This window comes from Ovis aries, chromosome 3, assembly GCF_016772045.2.
Source record: "Ovis aries strain OAR_USU_Benz2616 breed Rambouillet chromosome 3, ARS-UI_Ramb_v3.0, whole genome shotgun sequence".
NCBI classification, from domain to species: Eukaryota; Metazoa; Chordata; class Mammalia; order Artiodactyla; family Bovidae; genus Ovis; species Ovis aries.
In genome coordinates, this window is record NC_056056.1 from 104,091,154 (window position 1) to 104,112,245 (window position 21,092).

The 21,092-nt window shown below is 54.0% G+C and overlaps 2 protein-coding genes across 3 annotated transcripts; one reads left to right on the forward strand and one right to left on the reverse strand.

The window, feature by feature from the left end:
* Nucleotides 1-813: 813 nt before the first annotated feature.
* On the reverse strand, nucleotides 814-7,627 carry CIAO1 (cytosolic iron-sulfur assembly component 1). The gene is made up of 7 exons (XM_004006167.5): nucleotides 7,347-7,627; nucleotides 6,283-6,431; nucleotides 5,722-5,833; nucleotides 5,523-5,611; nucleotides 5,077-5,278; nucleotides 3,918-4,005; nucleotides 814-3,119 (listed from the first exon to the last, which is right to left on the reverse strand). The coding sequence occupies exons 1-7, from the start codon at nucleotides 7,483-7,485 to the stop codon at nucleotides 2,879-2,881; spliced, it is 1,020 nt and encodes a 339-aa protein (XP_004006216.1). The 5' UTR covers nucleotides 7,486-7,627; the 3' UTR covers nucleotides 814-2,878.
* A 180-nt stretch (nucleotides 7,628-7,807) lies between these two features.
* On the forward strand, nucleotides 7,808-20,537 carry TMEM127 (transmembrane protein 127). Of its 2 annotated transcripts, XM_004006168.5 has the most exons (4): nucleotides 7,808-7,953; nucleotides 8,377-8,694; nucleotides 17,274-17,438; nucleotides 18,123-20,537. In XM_004006168.5, exons 2-4 carry the CDS (start codon nucleotides 8,451-8,453, stop codon nucleotides 18,428-18,430), a joined length of 717 nt encoding a protein of 238 aa, XP_004006217.1. In that variant the 5' UTR covers nucleotides 7,808-7,953; nucleotides 8,377-8,450; the 3' UTR covers nucleotides 18,431-20,537. The 2 variants fall into 2 exon arrangements, with proteins under 2 accessions (XP_004006217.1, XP_060269961.1); XM_060413978.1 differs by lacking the exon at nucleotides 8,377-8,694.
* The last annotated feature ends 555 nt before the right edge of the window (nucleotides 20,538-21,092 follow it).

The following is a 21,092-nucleotide window of genomic DNA, read 5'->3' on the forward strand; positions in this document are numbered from 1 at the left end:
TGCTGTCAGGACTGCCTGTGGGCCCTTCTGTGCCGGCATCGCTGCAGAGCTAACCCTGAACTTTGGTGGAAACCAGCAGGTTAGCGCTTTCTCAAGATCGGCAGTGTTCCCTCCCATAAGGAGGCAGTGCCAGCTGGGTGCTTAAAGCAGTTGCAAGATTTAGATCTATAAATTTTCTTCTAGATTCTTGCCTTCAGTTGTTTTCTGGGAATATTGTTTTGTGTGTGTTAAGTCGTGTCTGACTCCTTGTGACCCCATGGACTGTAGCTCTCCAGGCTCCTCTGTCCGTGAAATTCTCCAGGCAAGAATACTGGAATGGGTAGCCATTTCCTGGAGAAGGCAATGGCAACCCACTCCAGTATTCTTGCCTGGAGAATCCCATGGACGGAGGAGCCTGGTGGGCTGCAGTCCATGGGGTCGCTAAGAGTCGGACACAACTGAGCGACTTCACTTTCACTTTTCACTTTCATGCATTGGAGAAGGCAATGGCAACCCACTCCAGTGTTCTTGCCTGGAGAATCCCAGGGATGAGGGAGCCTGGTGGGCTGCCGTCTATGGGGTCGCAGAGTCGGACACGACTGAAGTGACGTAGCAGCAGCAGCAGCCATTTCCTCCCCCAACCCAGGGGTCAAACCCACAATTCCTGCATTGGCCAGTGTATTCTTTGCCACTGAGCCACCTGAAAAGCCCCTTTTTAGGAATAAATGTGCATAAAACTGGAAGATGATTCTGATGGGTAATTTCCCTAGGTTGGCAATTTTCTAGTCTTAGGACCCCTCTACACTACAAAAATGAACCAAACAGCTTTTATCATTTGGGTTATAGCCACTGATGTTTATTTACTAGAGTAAACGCATTTTAAAATAACAGTAACTTAATTATGTTAACATTTTATAAAGAACAACTTCAAAAACAAATTCGGGGAGAACAGCATTTTACATTTTTGTAAGTCTCTTTCATGTCCAGCTTAATAAGACAGTTGGATTCTCACAGCTGTTTCCAAAACCTGTTGTGTGAATTGATGTAAAGCTGACTTCACACAGGAAGTTGGAAGAAGTTTCTAAACAGGCTTCTCAGGTAATAGGGGCTATGAGATAACTACGTCACTACACAGGTGGTAGTTTCTTAAAAGGTGATGTGGGTATGAAACCTTATCAATGAGCATACTTATCAAGAGCAACACTTGCATTAAAACCCACTTACCTCTCACACTTTTAAGGAGTCTTGCCCACGAGTGTCTTTGTAACATGCCTTAGTCATTTGGAAAATGCTCATTCACAAAATTATGCAAATCTTTCAAATGTTAATACACTTCATCATAAATCATGTGTTCCTATCACCACCAATCCCCGCAGAAAAGCCTAAGCATCGAGAAGATGTCAAGCTCCTGATGTCAATACGAGTTTTCACAAATTTGAATTTTTGCTGGAAAGCTTGTTTATCATTGGCAACACGATCAGTTTCCCTTGAAGTGACAGGCTCATTCCATTCATCTCCCAGAAAATGTCTCCCAAATAGCCAAGTCTAAACACTACAGTTTGCTACTTCTTCCAAGTAGAAATGGTTACGCCGTGGACACGGCTGATGGAGCACGCAACTGCACACCTGCTTTTCCTCAGGACAGCCTCACCTCCACGCGCAGCACGGCTGCTGTACGCCGGCTTCCGACAGAGTGCTGTATGCCCAAGGGTGGGGATTAATGCAATTTATTTGTACTGGTTCTACTGAGGAGGCTTCTCAGTGGAGTCGGCAGTATTCTCACTGAGGGCAAGGCGTGGAGATGCAACTGCAGCATCTGGTGCCATCCCCTTGCTCTGGAGGTGCTGAGCTCTCTGCCTGCCCTGAAGCACTCTAGGGAAGCCCAGTGGCAGGCACATCTCGAGAACCACAGCTCTAGATACTGCCCCAGCTGTCTTCAGAATCTAAGGTCATGATTTCTGTGGTATGAAACTGAACTGAAGGCCATGGCCTTGAGGATGGTCCTCAAGTCAAACCCATTTGGCCGTGCCTGTCCGAGGACAGCCTGAGACCCCAGCGCCCCCGGCCTGTGCCCGTGTTTCTCTACCTCTCTTCAGCATTATTTCCCTAAGGGGCTGCTGCTTACCTCCACTATGGAAATCTAACAGGACAGACCAGAGTATTTAGGTACTGTGGTTCTTGAGAGGGCACATACTGTCCCTTTAGGATTTTTTTGCCCCTCGCCCAAGACCCAATTTTCACCCCCACCAAGAATGTATGACCTGTGGCCAACGGTAACTCCCTGCTGGGGTTGACATTCTCTCCATTTATTTCTCAGCACTCCCTCGCTGTCACCACAGCACCTGGCACAGAAGGTATGCAAGCGTTTCTAAGGGAAAGCAGAGGGGTCTCTTATTCTAATAAACCTACATTAAGGAATTCATTTCAGTACTGACTGCATGTCTTAAACTCAAGGATTTACCCAGAAAATGGGAAGACAGGGCCTACTTCAGAGAAGGACTCGCCATGAAATTCTTTTAAATTGTGAATGTCCCTATAACATAAAATAGAACTTGGGACTTGGATAATTTTATAAAGCTTATAGTCTCAGAAAGGGCTGAGCTACATAAAGATATGATGATTATAAATAGTATACTTAACCTCTGCTCTCAAACTGAACACTGCCCTAAAGCAAAATCTGAAGTGCAACGCACAGATGCTCTGCAGCTCTTTACAAGGGGCTCCGTGTGAAGGAGGGGGAAGAGTGAATGGTCCGGTGGCCCTGAGCCTCTCCCCAAGTCTGAATGCAGGAGGGCCAAATAAAGGAAGGTCAAGGATGCTCCTCCTGGTCCTCTTGGGTGCTGGGGAAGTCTGAGGATGTTTTCTGGGGAAGCACAATTCTGTCCAAAGCCAAAGTGGCTCAGATGGCTTCAGACGGCTGATACTTCCAGAAGGCCAACTCTCCATCGTCACTGCAGGAGGCCAGAAGCCCCCGTTCCTTGGGGTTCCAGGCCACGCAGTTGACATCCTGGGAGTGGGCCTGAGGCACGTGGGCTGTCAGGGAGAAGGTGGGCTGCTGCGGGTCTGAGCTGGGATCCTCCTCAAACACTCGGATGGCGTCATCCCCACAGGCGGTAGCCAGGGCCCCTGTCAGCTGACACCTAGGGGGCGGGGGGAACGGCCGTGAGCGTGCAGGTGGCTCCTCCCTCCCCACCTGGCAAGTCAGGGGCGAGGGGCTGGTTCTAGTCCCAAACTCGACGCAGCTCCAAGTCTCAGCCTAGAGCCTCTCTAACAAACATGTAGCTGCAAACATCACCCCAAGCTTCAAGTGCTGCCATCTAGGTTTCTTTCCACGTCATTAACCTAAAAACCTACATAGAACTGAACTGTACTTTTCTCACTTGGCACAAGCAGTTGCCCTGAAATCAAGTGTTCCTGACCGTTTTTTTAAACTGATACAACAGGTCACTTAATTTTACCATACTTTTACTTGAGTCCATTTTTGCTATTTCCAAATGTTTGACAGTATAAGTAAAACTTAGATGCACGTCAACTTTTTCAGTTATTTAGGGTTATTTCCTAAGGACAGATTCTCAGGGCAAGAACTGCCCTCTGACCGATTTTCCTATGTGAATGGTATGGCTTTCCTAGACTCCCTAAGGTAGAAGTTGTGTTACCAAACCATAAAACCCCAGCCATGAAGCCACAGTTTCAAGAATACATATTTCTGAATGGTTTGATGCTGTGGATGGTATGGAGCTACCCTCAGCCTGGGTCTAAGTCTGTCCCCTGCTCCTGTGAACCCTGGGCCAGCCAGTGCTAAACCAGCATGGAGACAGTCTAGCCTGATCTGATGACATGAGGGTGGCTGCTCTATATCCCCATGTATTCCCAAAGATGAAAGAGCGCCCTGACTTCCAGAAAATCTCTAGAATGGTTGGGTAGGGTGGAGGTCTTACCAAGCGACGTCATAAATGGTCCTGGAGTGGAAGCCTGACAAGGTGCAGATACACTTCCAGCTGGCCTCGGAGCCGCTGCACGCCACCCCTGTGTGACAGACTTCTCTTGAGCCTTGGGCGTATCCATGCCCTGGGCACCTCAGGCAGAACCTGCCCCACCGCAGCAGAGACCCTAACTTGCCCTCCCCTATCCGCACATCTGAGGCCTCATGCTCACGCCTCTGTCCCCATCTGCCCTGATCTGCCTTAGACACTGCAGCCAGACTGGCATTTTCACAGCAGGATTCTGAGAAGGAGACGTCCTGCTCCTCAAAATCCCTTTTGCTACACACTATGTCTGACAACTTATCCTGCCTTTTTGGAGAAGACTCGAGAGTCCTTTGGATAGCAAGGAGATCTAATCAGTCAATCCTAAAGGAAATCAACCCTGAATGGTCATTGGAAAGACTGATGCTGAAGGTGAAGCTCCAGTATTTTGGCCACCTGAGGCGAAGAACTGACTCGCTGGAAAAGACCTGACACTGGGAAAGACTGAGGGCAGGAGGAGAAGGGGACGACAGAGGATGAGATGGCTGGATGGCATCACTGACTCAATGGACATGAGTTTCAGCAAGCTCTGGGAGATGGTGAAGGACAGGGAAGTCTCATGTGCTACAGTTCATTGAGTTGCAAAGAGTTGGACACGACTTAGTGACTAAACATCAGCTACCCAGCCCAACCTACCTTATTTCTCTCCAAACTCCTTATGCCCTATGCTCCATCTACCCTAAGAAAATCCCTGTTCCTGGTGTAAACCTAGGCCGCCTTTACTTTCAATGCCTTTGCTCACGTGGTCGTCTTTGCATCTAGAATTTCCGCTTTTTCTTTTGTGGCTATGTCTGGGAGCTTAGTTCCCTGACCAGGGATCAAACCAGTGCCCCCTGCATTGGAAGCATGGAGTCTTAACCAGCGGAAGTCACAGAAGTCTCTTCTTATGTTAAAAACTCCTTTCAGTCTGGATGAAACGGCCCCCCTTCCCCAGAGCCTCTCTGGACTCTTCCAGCACTCTCCCTGGAGCCCTCCCATGCACATTTATGAAGGGCCCAGCTTTCTGTGACTCATCCATGTGTCTCAGCCCCTCAGCAGAGATGGGTCTTTAGCTCCTAGGCTGGGCCCTCACCTTGCTCGTTGCCTGGAAGATACTGGCGCCAGATGCGCACGGTGCGGTCGTCACTGCAAGACGCCAGGCGCTGGCCACTGGGGTCAAAGGCCAAGCTCCACACGGTGGACTCGTGGCCTTCGAGGGTGGCACGGCACACCCAGTCATCCTCTTCCTCCCGGTAGAGCTTCACTGTGTCGTCATAGCTGGCGGAGGCCAGCAGCTGTGGGGGAGGCCAAGGACAGCGCAGTAAGTGTGTGTAGGGCCCGGGAGTGTCTTCGGTTCCAAGACTTCTCCCTCCCGGGACAGGACAGTCCCAGGGATGTGCTTTTATAAAGGGACTCACTGACATCTTCTGGTCACAGACAGAGATTCCTGGGAAAGCCAGGTTGAGGCTGAAGAGCAGAAGGCGGCTGGGTACAACCCTCCACGTTACATTACTTCCCACCGAGATAGCCGGCTCTTACCTCCTGGCTCGGGTGCCAAACCACATGCTTGACATCCTGTGTGTGGGAGTTGAGGACACTGACACACTCATACTCATCCTCTTCATCAACTGTGGAGAAGAAAAGAAGGGGGCACACAAGCTGACCGTCAGGGACACAGGGCGGGGCGCGGAGATCGGGTGGCAGGCTCTCCAGTGCACCTGGAGGGATCTGGACTCACCTTCCCAGACCCACACACTCTTGTCTCGGCTGCAGGTGGCAAGGAGGTTGCCAGACGGAGCCCAGGCCACTGATTTGACCTCATTTTCATGGCCCTCCAGAGTGGTTACACACTGCGAACAGTGAAGAGGGACAGGAATCAGTGCCAGCTAAGACCCCTGTGGTCCTTGCAAGTCCAGTCCCACTGACCCAGGCTGGCTCAGGTTCCTAAACCAGGAACATCCCTGGTGGTCCAGTGGTTAAGAATCAAAACTGCCAGTGCAACGCACACAGGTTCCAACACTGGTCCCCAGGAAGACTCCGCACGCCCTGGAGCAACCAAGCCCGTCCACCACAACTACTGAAGCCCAGGAGCTCTGCAGCCTTCACTCCAGAACAAGAGAAGCCACCACAGGAAGCCCATGCACCGCAACAAAGAGTAGCCTGCACTTGCCACAACTGGAGAAGGCCCACGCAAAGCAGCGGAGACTCAGCACAGCCAAAAATAAACACTAGAATAAAAAAAGTTCCTAAACCAGCCCTGGGGATCAAACAGGCAACAATCCTGGTCCCATCTATTTACCTCAAAGTCATCCTCATTCTTCTTCCAAATGCAAGTGGTGGCATCAAAGCTGGCCGAGGCCAGGTAATTTCCGCATGGAGACCAGGCCACCTTCCGCACGGTGCGCTGGTGGCCTTCACAAAGGACAGATTTGCAGACCCAGCTGTCACCTAAAAACAGAGGACAGGTCAAGTTCTGGAGCTGGGCCCACAAGAATGTACTGAAGCAGGAGCCATGCCATTGGGTAATAGGGTCCAGCATCAGAGCCCGGCTGGGAGGCGGAGCTCAGCAAAGTTACAGAAAGCTGGAGGCATCCTTCTGAAACAAATCTGAGGAATCACCCTCCTGATTTAACATTGTTAAGAGCACCTACATGTGTGTGTGCGTGTGCGCGCGACCGCCCTAAGTCACTTCAGTCACCTCTCACTCTTTGCGACCCCATGGACCACAGCCTGCCAGGCTCCTCTGTCCATGGCATTTTCCAGGCAAGAATACTGGAGTGGGTAGCCATTCCCGCCTTCAAGGGATCTTCCTGACTCAGGGATCCAACTGGCCTCTCTTGTGTTGGCAGTCGCCACCTGGTAAATGCCCTTGGGATAAAATTTAAACTTCTTCAACTGTTGCAAATTATTTTGAAGCCTACTTTCTTCCTTCTCTTCTCATTTTCCTGCCTCAGCAACTATCACAATTTCCCTAACAGTTTCAGTCTCTCTATTGACTCTCTCTATTGGAGAAGGAAATGGCAATCCACTCCAGCACTCTTGCCTGGAAAATCCCATGGACAGAGGAGCCTGGTAGGCTACAGTCCATGGGGTCGCAAAGAGTCGGAGACGACTGAGCGACTTCACTTCACTCACTATTGACATTTTAGCTTCTAGTAGTTGCTGACTCCTTCACCGGAAAACCCATTCTCAAAGTGGCTAAGGTTCAACTCGAAGAGAACCCCTCCATCCTCTCCCTCGGCCCGTGACCCTCGTCCAGGGTCTGCCTGCCCCGCAGGCTGCGTACTCCCCGAGACTGGCACCCACATCAAGCGCAAGGAGACCCCTTGGCGGCAGGGGTCGTGCAGCCGGATCGGGGCTTACCCTCCCTGCCCCAGATTCGGACGCTGCGGTCGCCACCGCACGAGGCCAGCAAGGTTCCCGCGGGGTTCCAGGCCAGGAACCAGCAGCGGGAGTCCGGGTGCGCCAGGATACGGCTAAGCAGCACCAGCGAGTCCTTCATGGCTGCCCGGCGCAGGAGGAGACAAAAATGAGCAGAGCCAGCCGCTCCGACAGCGGTTCTCACGGAGCAAACCCCCTCGCGCCCGACTGCCAGGGTCCACCCTGGAAACGAAGCGCCCGCTGCTTCGGCTGCGCTGCCTTCTGGGAGTTGTAGTCGTCCTTTCCCCACCCCACTCCCCCAGCCGCGGCTCCACCTCCAACGAACAGCATCACGGCACGGCCTGGAACTACCAGTCCCATGAGGCCTTGCGCAGGGAGCCGGCGGCGCGCTCGGGCTGTGTCGCGCGCTGGGAACGGGGCGGGGAGCCGGAGGAGGCGGGGTCAGAGGTGGAGGAAGCCGGAAGTGGATCGGGCCGGGGTCTGTCCGGGCGTTGCGGGTTTGGGCCCTGAGATCGCTCGGGTCGGGGTAACTGAGGAGCCCGTGACCGGGACGGAGCGACGCCATACCGGCACTGAAGCCTGCTGACTGGTGAGGATCAGAAGTCGCTGAGGGGTGGGTCGTATCTGGGCAGGGATCGCACCGCAGAGCGCCGTTCCCAGATCCTGGTTCCCCGATCCTTGCGGCCCAGCTTGGCCCTCCGCCCCTGGGCACCTTCTGGCCAGGACCCCGAGTCCGGCTCTTTCTTCCACCAGTAACGGATACCTCCGCCCGAGCCCCTCTCCCTACTGTATTCTGCCGAGGTCCAGCGGGCCCCCAGCCCTCTCCGGGTCTTCGTCCCGCACCTCCGCAGCTCCACTCCGGGGACCCCGTCCCCGCCCCCCGAACCTCTGCAGCTCTCCAGTCTCTGCTCGGCCCTTGGTCCCACCCCCATCCCCTGGGGTCGGCCCTGACCGCCTTCCTCCAGCCTCACCTGCTACGAACCCAGTACGTTGCTCTCCTCCCCCTGGACAGGCAGGCTCTGTGCGCCCCGCGGAGGTCGGCGGCTACCAGCAGCGACCGCGGAGCGACGGCGGGCGGCCCCGGACATGTACGCCCCCGGAGGCGCAGGGCTGCCCGGCGGGCGCCGGCGGAGGAGCCCGGGAGGCAGCGCTCTGCCCAAGCAGCCGGAGCGTAGTCTGGCCTCGGCCCTGCCGGGTGCCCTGTCCATCACCGCGCTGTGCACCGCGCTCGCCGAGCCTGCCTGGCTGCACATCCACGGTGGCACCTGTTCCCGCCAAGAGCTGGGGGTCTCCGACGTCCTAGGCTACGTGCACCCGGACCTGCTGAAAGGTGAGGGCGCTGCGCGCCAGCCCTCTTCTTTCTAGGCGCCCGGGCCTCCTTGGCAGGGTGCGGACTGGAGCTGAGATAGCCTGGGGTAGGCACCTGGTTGAAGGAAACAGCCCATTGCTGCCTGATGTTCTTGCCCACCAGGTGGCTCTGTTTGGGGTCCGGCCCCTTATTAATTCTGATGTTATTCAGCCAAGCACCCACTCCTCAACGCCATGGTAATCTGGACTGCTATTTTCGGCTTCTGCTGGGGGAAGGGCGCAGTATATCAGAGAGAAGATAAGGGTGCTAGGCATCACAATTACCTGTCTCCTTCTAAGGAGCCCGAGATACAGGAAGATTTTTTTTGTTGTTTTTTTGTCGGGGGGTGGGGTGGTCAGCTTGAGAAAAAGGAACTTTAAAATACGGCCAGATTTTAAAAGATGTTTGTGAGTTCTGCAGTCTTTGGATTGTTGTTAGAGAAAAGGGGAGTCTACGGTATTTTCAATAACCAGAAGTCAGTTCCATTGCCACCCTCAGTAAAACAATAGGAATTTGGCCCGTGGAACCCTCACAAGTGTGAGGGAATGAGGTAAGGTTGCTTTGTTCATTATGGTGCTTCCTGGGCAGGGAAGCAGAAGAAAGAGGAACCAGACCATCATCTTTACTGGATGCAGGGGAGGTCTGTGGCCCATCCTTCCCAGCCCTCCTCTCTGGTGATGAAGGTACAGGCTGTGTGGTATGGGGGCAGTATTGCACTGCCTGATTTTTACAGGGAAAGTGGTCAGTGGATTGCAAACAGCCCTGATTAACAGCAGAGTTCATTACCCCCAAGGCCTTTTGAACCATTCCTGAAGGTTTTCTCCTTGTGCCACTCCTGGCTGTAATTCATTCCAGATGTGTGTTGCCCCATTGTCTGTTTAAGGATTCATGTTGCCTGGGGTTTGGTGAAAAGGACAAGTTCTCTTTGAGTGCCTTGGATCATACACCACTTGTGCAGGTCGAGGCTGAAAAACCCTGTCCTGTGGCCTAATGTTATCTTTCTCTGAGAGTTCTCTCGCTGGTTTGCATTTCTCTTGAGTTTTCAAAGCTTTCGGATGATTTTGTGGAGAACAGGATGGGGGCTTCTGGTTTGTTTCCAGATATCACTGTGATGATAACTTTCACTGTGTTGGCTCACTAAGACCTATGGGCTTCCCTGGTGGCTCAGATGGTAAAGAATCCACCTGCAATCCAGGAGACCCTGGTTCGATTCCTGGATGGGGAACATCCCCTGGAGAGGGAAAGGGCAGCCCACTCCAGTATTCCTGCCTGGGAAATACCATGGACAGAGAAGCCTCACAGGCTACAGTTCCTGGGGTCACAGAGAGACACGACTTAGCAACTAACACTAACACTTACCCACTGGATGGAGACCACGTGCTATGCAGCTTTCTCTGTGGCAAAAAGCCCATCAAGCTTGAGTTGAGTCAGGGTGACTTTTCTGGTAGCACGCTCCTCAGAACTTGCCTTCTTTGAGGCACAGCTGCCACTTTGGGCTGCTTCATCCAGACCTTGGCGGCTGATGCCCTTGGTGGTCGGTATTTCAAGTGCTTGATGTCGTATCAAAACCGGGAGTGTGCGTGCATGCTCAGTTTTGTCCTACTCTCTGTAACCCCACGGACTGTAGCCTGCCAGGCTCCTCAAGAATACTGGGGTGGGTTGCCATTTCCTTCTCTAGGGAATCTTCCCGACCCAGGGATCGAACCCGAATCTCCTGCGTCTTCTCCAGTGGCAGGCGGACTCTTTACCGCTAGCTTCCTGGAAAGCCCCCAAGCTGAAAGGGAATTCATGATGCCGCTCTATTTCAGGTTATTCCTAGGAAGGCTTCTAAAATTCCTGCAATGGAGGGAGGGGCCCATCTGATTCCATGTCTTCATTCCAAAGGTCCAGGAAACTGTGTCTCGGAGAAGTGAAATGACCTCTGCAGGGGCACACAGCAGGGAACGGCAGGGTTGAGTGCACCTCACTTTTGGCACCAGTGTAAAGTGATGCCGTCTCGTTTACGTTTGCTTTCCTCCAGCTGTCATAAGCAACGACCTCATGGTGGCTTATCCCACTTTGGCCCACATCCTTGTCAAAGGCACATCAGAAATAAATTCTTGGTTCTGTTCTCCTTTGTTCACACACGTATCTACCTTTTCGGAGAAATTATCCAAGCTGGATTTTGTCTTTTATAAGGCAGGTCGCCTTCACCTTCACATGGTGCCTGCCTGTCCATGTGTTTAGGGCTCTCAGCCCACGAATGGTTTCAGCCTGGTCTTCCTTGGTCTCCTCCACCATTGCAAGCTGGGAGCGCTTGGTGTCCTGTAACAAAGCTGACAGTGCTGCCTCGTGAGCTGTCACAGAAGGTGGTAAAGGATCTGAAGGTCCCTGATTGCTTCTCTTCTTCTTCTTTGTCCGTGCTTAGTTGCTCAGTCGTGTCCGACTCTTTTGTGACCCCATGGACTGTAACCGACCAGGCTCCTCCGTCCCTGGGATTCTCCAGGCAAGAATACTGGAGTGGGTTGCCATTTCCTTCTCCAGGGGATCTTCCCAACCCAGGGATTGAACCCAGGTCTCCTGCGTTGCAGGTGGAGTCTTTACCTTCTGGTCCACCAGGGAAGCCCCCTTCTTCTGTGTACCAGTTGGCTTTTGGGTGCCTGCTGGGCCTTCAGTCATTTGCTACTCTGTAGGGCTGTGCCAAGCCTCAGGGTCTAGCAGATATCCTAGTGTGGAAGCCTGGCTATTCCCCATCTCAGGAGAGGGCAGAGCTGTGGGGTACAGGCCTCGTGCCTGTAGGCGCTTCCAGAGGGAGGGCAGACCCTGCCAGGTCTCTGCAGGTGATGGGGAGTGGAGCGGGCCAACAGGCTTTGGCATGATGCCTTTCCGTTTCTTGGCCCCTTGCCTGAGTACCGGGCATCGCGCTAAGCACCCTTCATGCCTGGCTGTGGTGTCACCTAGACGACTTCTTTATTTGGTAGGTGACTGTCCTCACCCCCGCCGTACGCACACACACTCGCAGGTCTTGGGCCCAGGCTGGTCTCTTGCTGAGGGGCACCCAGCTGCTCCGAGTGGCACGGACTCCACCCTCACCGCTGCGCCTCAGTGCACACTAGACTGTTCCTCCATCCAAGCTGTCCCGGGCCTCTTACTTCCCCATTCTGGCCGAGTTTTTCCTCACAAGCCCAGCAAAACTACGCTTTTTATTCCTCTTCCCCTCTCACTGCCGGGCTGAGTCAAAGCCCATCATCCTTCCTCATTCCCAGAGCCCTGAAGGCTTTTACAAAAGCCGCGGCTCAAAAGATCCTGTTGGGAATTCCTCTGCTCCCCAGGGCTGCCCCCTTCTCACACAGCTCTTCAGCCTGGGACAAGGGGCCCCCAGAAGCCATTCCTTCTGAGCCTCAACCCCTCTCTGCCCCTCAAGTGCGCCTAGCAAGGGGGCAGCAGGGACCACAGGCTCAGGAAGCATCTCTGGAGAATAAGGGAGTGTAGGATGTGAAGTCGAGGGAATCACGATTGACAGCAAGCCATGGGAAGGTCAAGGGCCTTCTGGGAAGGGCCAGCGTGTCTGAAGGGTGGCGGCCAATGCAGCTGGCGTTTCCAGATCCTGTAGGGGCGTGTCCTTGCAGGCAGCTTGGCCAGGATCCTTGGGATCTGCGGGACGACCCGGCCTGGCACTGGAGGGCCCTCTTGGAGTCTTGTGTCAGAAGTCTTGTCTGGAAGCTAAAAAGTCAAGAGTAGGGTGCAGCTGTATAAAGTGGGTGGATGAATGCTGGAAGGACTGACTCAAGGACGCCAGTGAGGGGGGAATAGGAGAAGGAACAGAAGGGAGCTGGCGAGACGCCACTAGTGGCTTCCTGCCTGCTGCCTCTCTGGGTCAGGAGGGGATGAGAGCCGTGGGCAGGTAGACAGGAAGAGCAGGGGCCTTCCAAACAAATCCAGCCCAGTGACTCACCAGTGACCTTGGGCAAAGTCAGGTCTGTGGGATCCTATTACACAGCAGCTGCCTTCTTCCCCAGTCGCTGGAGGGGACAGGCAAGCAATGGTTACCGAAGTAAACAGGCCACAGCGCAACTGGAGCACAGGGTGCGTTCAGTCTGACCAGGGCGTAGTGCGTGCAGCGCTGGTGGAATTTAAATTCAGCTCCACCTGCCACTTCTCTTCACAAATAAAATAACATACACACAGCATTTGAGGATGGGCTTCTCTTAGGCAGCCCTCTCAACAAAGCAGATATTCATTGCAGGGGAGGAGAGAAAGAGACATTGAGATCCCGACCCCAGGAGAGCCTGAGCAGGGTTCTAAGCAGGGCTGGCGTAACGCTGCCTGTCTCTGCTGTGTGCTCTGAGACCCTCTGATGAGAGCACACCGGGGACGTGGGGCAGGGTTCTCGGATATCTATCAGCATTACTCCAAGGGAAGTTCCCATTTGGCTTTCCCCCTTGACCCGGAAGGTTTGCTCAGAACTTTGGAGTGGAGAAAGGCATAAGGCAGTCAGGTGAAAACAAAACCTATTTGAGCTGTGGGTGCAAAGCCCCTTCTCTGGGCCGTGTCATCACCCCTGTGGCGCTGATCCTCTAGCCCCCACTGGCTGAGGTGCGTGGATGGGGCAGTTCCTGGTGTTGGCAGGAAAGGCAGCCAAGGAAGACACTGCTGTGGCCGCCCAGCACAGAGGGAGTGGGGCTGCTCCTTCCTGGCACTTTGGGGTCTGGCTGCCCTCAAGGGCCCCTGTGCGGATGGCGCAGGTGTTATTGCTTCCATTGACAGGTGAGCAGGCAGATGTGAAGGGCAACTTGCTCGAGGTGATGCGTAACCTGTGGTGGGACTGAGACTGGGTGCCCAGTTTATATGTCTTCTGCTTTTTTTTTTTTTTAATTTCTTTATTTGGCTGCACCAGGTCTTAGTTGCAGCATGCACGTCTTTTAAGTCGTGGCATGTGGGATCTAGTTCCCTGACCAGGAACTGAACCCAGGCCCCCTGTGGTGGGAGCTCGAGGTCTTAGCCACTGGGCCACCAAGGAAGTCCCCTGCCTTCTGCTTGTAAGAGTCAAGACTCTGGCCTTCCCTGGTGGCCCAGTGGAAAAGAATCCACCTGATCCCTGATCCGGGAAGATCCCACCTGCCATGTGCCACAACTACTGAGCCTGCGCTCTGGAGCCCGGGAGCTGCATCTGCTGAAACCCAAGGCCTTAGGCCCGTGCCCTGCAACACGAGAAGGCTCTGCAATGAGAAAAGCCCAGGCGCCACAACTCAAGTAGCCCCTGCTTGCTACAAGCAGAGAAAAGCCCACACATGGCAACGAAGACCCAGAGCAACCAAAAACAAATAAATAAAATTACACAGTATATGTATTTTTTTAATTAAAATACCAGCTCTGATGGTTGCTGAAGCTTAGATCACACCCAACAGGTTTGGCCCAATAATTCCCAGGAGGAGCTCCATTTATCGCTTAACAACCCGAACCTTTTTGGCCTACAAGAGATTTCATGCTCCAGCTGTTTCCGTAGTGAGCTCAGCGGCCACTGGTGCTGACGGGGCTCTGCCAGCATCCACGGTCCCTTTTGACTTCTCACTCAAATCCAGCTCTTCAGGATTTGATCGATTAGCTCCATCGGGGAAATGTAAAGCGGCTGACTCTGGTGCTTGGTGATGGTGAGCATCACAGTGCAAGGGAGCCTGACACTGGTTTGGAGCCTAGCTCTGTGCTGTGTGTGACCTGCAGGAAGTCACAACCTCCTGGGGCCTCTGAGTCCTCATCTGAACCAGATGATGAATCCCCTGGAGTGGAGTGAGGCTTAACAAGATGACATTTGCCGCACCTATGTGCACAGGCAGGCATGCCTGGAGGGAAACACAAGAAACTGCCAACAAGGTTGTCTCTCAGAGCTTCCCTGGAGGTCCAGGGGTTAAGACGCTGCACTTCCACTGGAGGGGGCTTGGATTCAATCCCTGGTTGGGGAACTAAGATCCTGCATGCCATGTGGTGTGGCCAAAATAAAATTAAATTTAAAAAAAAGATGTTTATCTCTTGGGAGGGGCATCTGTGGAAGTCTTCCTTGTGACTGAAATAAGGATATTCCGAAACATACGACCCCTGGACGTGTGTAAAGGATCCTTGACATTGTAAAAGGATGCTAGTATATGGACATCCTGTAGTCACTGTGCCACCAAAGAAAGGGCCTCTGAAGCCTTGGGTGCTCCATTTTCCAGTTAAAACTAGCTGTCGAATTAAAACCGAGTGGCACGATTGAAGCATCGCTCAGAGGGCCTGGCCGTGCTGAGTGACGTGGGAGGAGTCTGAACTCGGCCTGCTGCAGAGCGGAGTGTGATGTGGACCCTGCCGCTCAGAAGTTATTCTTGGAGACACTAGAAGAATACTTGCGTCCTGCCGGGTCCCTGCCGTGTGCTGCGTGGGCCCCCAGAACTGTGGCATAGAGCTTGTAGCAACGTTCACAGTGTAGCCAGGACACAGCCTGTCTCTGGGAGCTTTTGTTTCAGAGAGGCCCTGTGGGCTTCTAGACTCCTTCAGGCCCTCAGGGCCAGATTAAATGAAGGCTGGGCCTTGTTGCTGGCAGAGCTTAGGCACAGGCCGCCTCCTGGCAGCAGGCGATCACCCAGGCTGGATGAGTGGGCTCCAAACAGATGGTCAGCTGACATGAGAGTGACAGATAGCTCTGAGGGCAGCTTGGCAGGTGACCTGAAGCCAGATCAAGGCATATGAGTCACGTGGGCTCGGCCAACATCTGCCTGGTGAATTCTGTGCCTGAGGCAGAAGTATGCGCTGTCGCAAAGGCCCAGGGCCCCTGGGTATCTGGTCTGGTTCTTCCGTGTGGGAGGCCAGGCCTCAGTCCAGGTGACCCCATGAGGCTAGTCAACAGCTGGTGATTCGAGGCAGCTTGCCTGAGCTCAGGTGCCCTCCCCAGCTTTTGAGCTCTTCCTTTGGATCCAGTGTTTCCTGGATTGTAAGGCTCAAGCCGCCCATGCCGCTTGTGGCATTTCAGATTCCCAGGCCCTGCTCCAAACCAAGAGCTCAGATCCTCTGCAGCTTGGGCACATGCTCTCAGCCAGCACTCTGCTGTTTCTCTGTGCACCTGAGCGGGATAACCACCATCCCACAGCCTGTTGGCCTGAGATCCAAACTCAGGAAAGGAGTGGACAGTGTAAATCTCGTCAGCCCTTTTCAAAATTTTCCAAATCCATTTTGGTGATCCAAGGTCTAAATAAAAGAAGAGCTTGCTGGTGGCTAAATAGGGGAAGTTAAGGCCCATTTTCTCCTTTTTATCAAAGCTTAAAATGATTTCTTTTCGGATCAGCCTTTATCCTGTCTGTGTCTCTAGAACTACGGCAAGTTGTGTAGATATCAAAGGGAGCTGACAGTGCAGTCTAGATGGAATAAAAAAAAATTTTTTTTAAAGAAAGCAAGAACGATATTAAAGTCCCAGAAGAACATGTAGGTTGCTCGCTGTGTCTGGTGTGCGGTTGTCGTCCTGGGGTCTCTCACCAGGACCCTGGGGACTCCTTACTCTTTGAACGTTGGATCTCCTGTTTTAGCGTCTTCCTTTTTCTTGGTCCCTTCCCTCGTTTTTGCTAGAGCGAGCAGCCCCCAAAGGCTTTGCCCTCATTTTAGAAGGTATTTGGTGCTGTCAGTTTCCGAACCTTTCATGCTTTTGTGGTATAAATCTGATTGCTTCTTAGTTTTCCCATTTCTGGGTTATATAAAAGGAGGTCCAGTCTACCAGCTTTCCCCGCGTATTTAGTTCTCGCTTGTAATTCTTTGGTTCTCTAAACTGCTTCAGCTTCTTTTTTATTTATGTACTTGTTTTGGCCACCCTGTGTGGCATGTGGGATCTTAGTCCCCTAACTAGGGATCAAACCCCTGCCCCCTGCAGTGAAAGCACAGAGTCTTAACTGCTAGACAGACAGGGAAGTCCCTTCAGTGTCTTTTTGAGTGAAAAGGGGGACGAATGAGTGACTGGATAGAGATTGGACTCAAGTGGGACTCTGGCCCTGTCCCTTTGGCTGTCTCAGCTCAGAAGTCAAGGGGCTTCTCCTGCCAGCTGGAAGCACGCTTTCGCAGAATGGGTTAGTGTGTCACATTAATCCTCAGGGTCTTTAAAGATGATTAGAAGAGCGTGGCAAGTACAGTTAACCCTGAACAACAGTGGGGTTAGGGATGGTGACCCTCCCAGCAGTTGAAAATTGTGTATGATTTATGTAATTTATAGTTGGCCTCTGGATCCATGATTCCACATCTCAGATTTAACCAACTCTGATCATATAGTACTCTTGAGAAACAATCCACATATGAGTGGACCCTCGTATTGCTCAAGGGTCCACTCTCCACTGAAGTGGGGTGCTGCGCTTGGACTGGTCCCGATGGGGAGTGGGGAGGACTTGAGGCTCGTGGGAGCAGTGACCCAGGGGTCCTGTCTGCTAATAGAGGGTCCGCCCCCTTCTCTGCAGACCCCCTGGGTCCTCTCCTAACTCTCCTGGACTGTGGTGTGGGGAGAACTCCTCCCAGGTGGGGACTTCCTGCCCCAGGGTGTTCCCGGGAGCCCTGAGGATTTGGTTCTTCCCCTGTAGACTTCTGCATGAATCCCCAGACAGTCCTGCTCCTGCGGGTCATTGCTGCCTTCTGCTTCCTGGGCATCCTGTGCAGCCTCTCTGCGTTCCTTCTGGATGTCTTCGGGCCCAAGCACCCCGCCCTGAAAATCACCCGTCGCTATGCCTTCGCCCACATCCTCACGGGTAAGCCCAGGCCACTTCCAGTGCGGGAGCGACTGCCACGGGGCCGGGGCATCCTGTCTGGAGTTGCAAGTGGGGACCGAGGGCTTTCCACGCGCAGACAGTTCCTATTGCTCGTTCCAGCTCTGGCCTTTCACAGAGCACTGGGGTGGCAGGGCAGACCCACTCGGCCGAGCTGGAGGGAGCAAATGTTAGAACTTCTAAGAACTGTCATCATTCTCCAAGAACGGGATCTGAAGCTTGGCTGGGCTCATGGGGCCCAGGAGGAGCCAGAGAGGAAACACTGTGTCTCCCCGAAATGCATGGTCTTAGATTCCCTCTCCTCCCCATTCCTGTAGACCAGGCTGCTCTGCTGGTAAAAGGCTTCTCTCGTCCCTCATGACGGGGCTGCTGTGTTGATTTGACTTGGGTTAGTACTGACTCCGGATACCTATTCCTCTTAGGCATCCAGTGACCTCCAGCAGGCCTAGTAGCCCATTTCCAAATTCTTAAGACAGAGAGAATCTAACCGGCCTGGGCAGGGTCAGGCCTCTGTCCCCCACCCTGGCCATATAAGCTCCCCGGCACAGGGTGTGGAGCCAGGCAGGTCCTCTGAGAATTGGGTTTGGGTGGGAAGGCTGCAGCTGGTTCCTCAAGCATCCAGGCTGCGGGGTGCCTGCTAACCCTCTTTTCCCCTTGTCCCCCCAGTCCTGCAGTGTGCCACAGTCATTGGCTTCTCTTACTGGGCTTCCGAACTCATCCTGGCCCAGCAGCAGCAACATAAGAAGTACCACGGGTCCCAGGTTTACGTCACCTTTGCTGTTAGCTTCTACCTGGTGGCTGGCGCTGGCGGGGCCTCCATCCTGGCCACAGCGGCCAATCTCCTGCGCCACTACCCCACAGAGGAGGAGGAGCAAGCGCTGGAGCTGCTCTCGGAGATGGAAGAGAACGAGCCCTACCCGGCAGAGTACGAGGTCATCAACCAGTTCCAGCCGCCCCCGGCCTATACACCCTAGTGCCCACCGTGGGCTTTGGTCCTGGGCTGCCCTCCCCACTCGACAGTGCCGCCCCCACCCAGAGGTGCTCCTTTTCCCAGCAGGTCTCACTGGTAGGATCCTGACCACCGCCACCAACCTTCCCCGGGAGAAGCTCTACTTTAGGGCTGTTCCTGGATCCCCGCTCTCGAAACCTGGGGTTCACTGACTTTAGATAACACACTCTTTTCCCTCTTGAACCTGCCTCTCCCTCCACGGTCACTGGTCATTACCAACCAGGGACGGTCATACACGTTCCTCCCTTTGTAGGCCTGATCTCTGAGGCTGAGGTTTTCCCTGGGGTGCTGTTGACAGTGGACAGTCCCTGATGGAAGAAGCATCCCTGGAGCCCAAGGGAAAGGGGACCATGCCCCGCAGGCTCGCCTCATAGCTGTCCCCATATGTGCCCCAGTGGTAACTCTGGACTGAGCCCCTCTCCCGCCCCTTCTGGGAAAACCCAGCACGGGGCCGCCCGCTCTGTGGATTTCTCTGCACTTTAGTCTTTGGACTGCCCATCACATGGGTCCTGTATTTGCGGGAAGAAGGGGTGGCCTCCAGGAAGCAGAGCACGTGCCCGCCCCGCCCCATCCCTGGCTGGTGCCCCGAGACCCGGTGGGGACAGTGGGTCTCCTGAGGCCCGGAAAGGACCAGTGTGACGAGGGCCGCATCTCCCCAGCCCCATCACCTTTTAAAATGTGAGTGGTTTTAAAAGGGAAAAACAGCCAAGCAGCACCACCAATACTCTCTTTTTAAACTAGTGACGAGAACGTCGTCTGTTGATCCCGTTCCTTCCGGCCCTGCAGTGTTTGGGGCCGCTGTCCCTTCCAGTCCCTGGCCGCTGCTCCCTGAATCTCTCCCGGCAGAATGCAGCCCTCCTCCGTCCCTCCCTCCCTCCCTCCCCGTGACCGTGGCTCCTGGGGGCCTTCCTGTGGGACCCAGAGCTGCATCGTTGCCCGGCGGCAGGCTGAGGACTGTGGCCTGGCTGGCTGGCCAGCGTGGTGCTCCTCAGAACTGCAGCGCTGAGACATAATCTGGCCTCCGTGTAGAAGCAGGGGCTGCAGCAGGGCAGGAAGCCTACTGCCCTCCACATAGGACCACAACCAGGGGACCCCTGCCGCCTGAGGCGTTGGAACCGCCTGGTCAAGACGAGCAGACCTGCCTGTGTCCTTCAGGCTCGGCGGGTCCCCTGGACTGTGACTCGGGGCGGCGGCTTGCTGCACACCCCCTCCCCTTCTTGAATGTGCTCTGGTCTCATAGTGCGCTACCAGCTCTTTCTTGCCTGGCCGTCACCGGCTGTGCTATTTGCCACACGTGGCCCTGGATCAGCTGAGTTTTCTGCCCTGAGACCTAGGGCATCGAGTGGGAGAAACCTGAGCGCTTCGGTGCGGATCCAGATGGCCACGCTTCTTGGGAATCAGTGTCCAGGGTTGAGCAGAAAAGCACACAGATCTTCGTGTCCTTCACAGGCCATAGAGTAAGACTGGAGAACGGACACCATTGTTGACCTGTGGCTCGAAGGGACTGTCATGCCCCCTGTCCTTCCGTGGCCAGGCTGCCCAAGGGGGTCTGGACAGATGTCCGTGTGGGCGGTGAAAGCCGTGCCTGTGCCTGAGTGAGCGGCCTCCTGGGGCTCAGTGTGATGCCAAAGCGTCCCATGGTGACTCTTCTGGACTCTTCTCAGGCAAGAATGTGTGATACCTAAGCACAGCCATGCAGCTCAAATCAGTCTCATCTTGCTGTAACGTGCGAGTTTGTCTTTGGAAGATTTCCAGGGTGCGGACAGCTCTCTCTGACCCTGGGGGTCTGAGCTGGCAGACAGGAGACCGGGCACTGAACACGCATGCCAAAGTGACCGGTCATCTCACGAGGACCCACTCCCAGGACCCTGTGAGCCATTCCACGTGGTTCAGATTCCAGTTTTTATTCGCTCCCCAAGCCTCCAGCCTTTCTTTCTCTTTTCCCTTGCCCTCCTGACACTGATAGTTGTCATATAAATGCCCCTGGTTGTGTTCTTTTTTTTTTTTCCTAGAAAAAAAAAATTAAAAAGCAAAACAAAGCAAAAAAGCCAGAAACCACGAATAAGAATGCAGTTGCCAATGGCTCCCTGTCATTTTTCTGTCCCAGTTTCCCCAATTTGGTTTGCTCCCTGCCTGCTGGAGAAGCAGGAGAAATTGCAGAAGGGAGTTCCCTGGCGGTCCAGTGACTGGGACTCCGCGCTTCCACGGCAGCGGGCACAAGTTCAGTCCCTGGTCAGGAGGCTAAGATCCTCTGGGGCATGGCCACACACACACACACACACAAATTGAGGAAGTGTGCCACAGCGTTTAAAAGGTTAGAGGGAACTGGAACCTGCTTGCTCTGTGCGAGGCGTCCGCACCTAAACAGCCCTCTAACCCTGACAACTTCCACCCCAAGGTTCCAAGGCTGGGAACCAAGGATGCCTCCCCCCAGGTCTTGACTGCAGACCCTGAGCCCTTCCCTCTATACCCCGTGAGCTGCAGAAGAGCATGGCTTCACAAGTCCAGCCCTTGTGTGCACAGACTTCAGGGCCAGGACTTGCAGAGGAAGATGCACGTTCTTTAGAAGCCATAGAAATCCCTGAGGGCTCCCCACGTTCCCTTTATCCATTCACAGTGACAGCTGG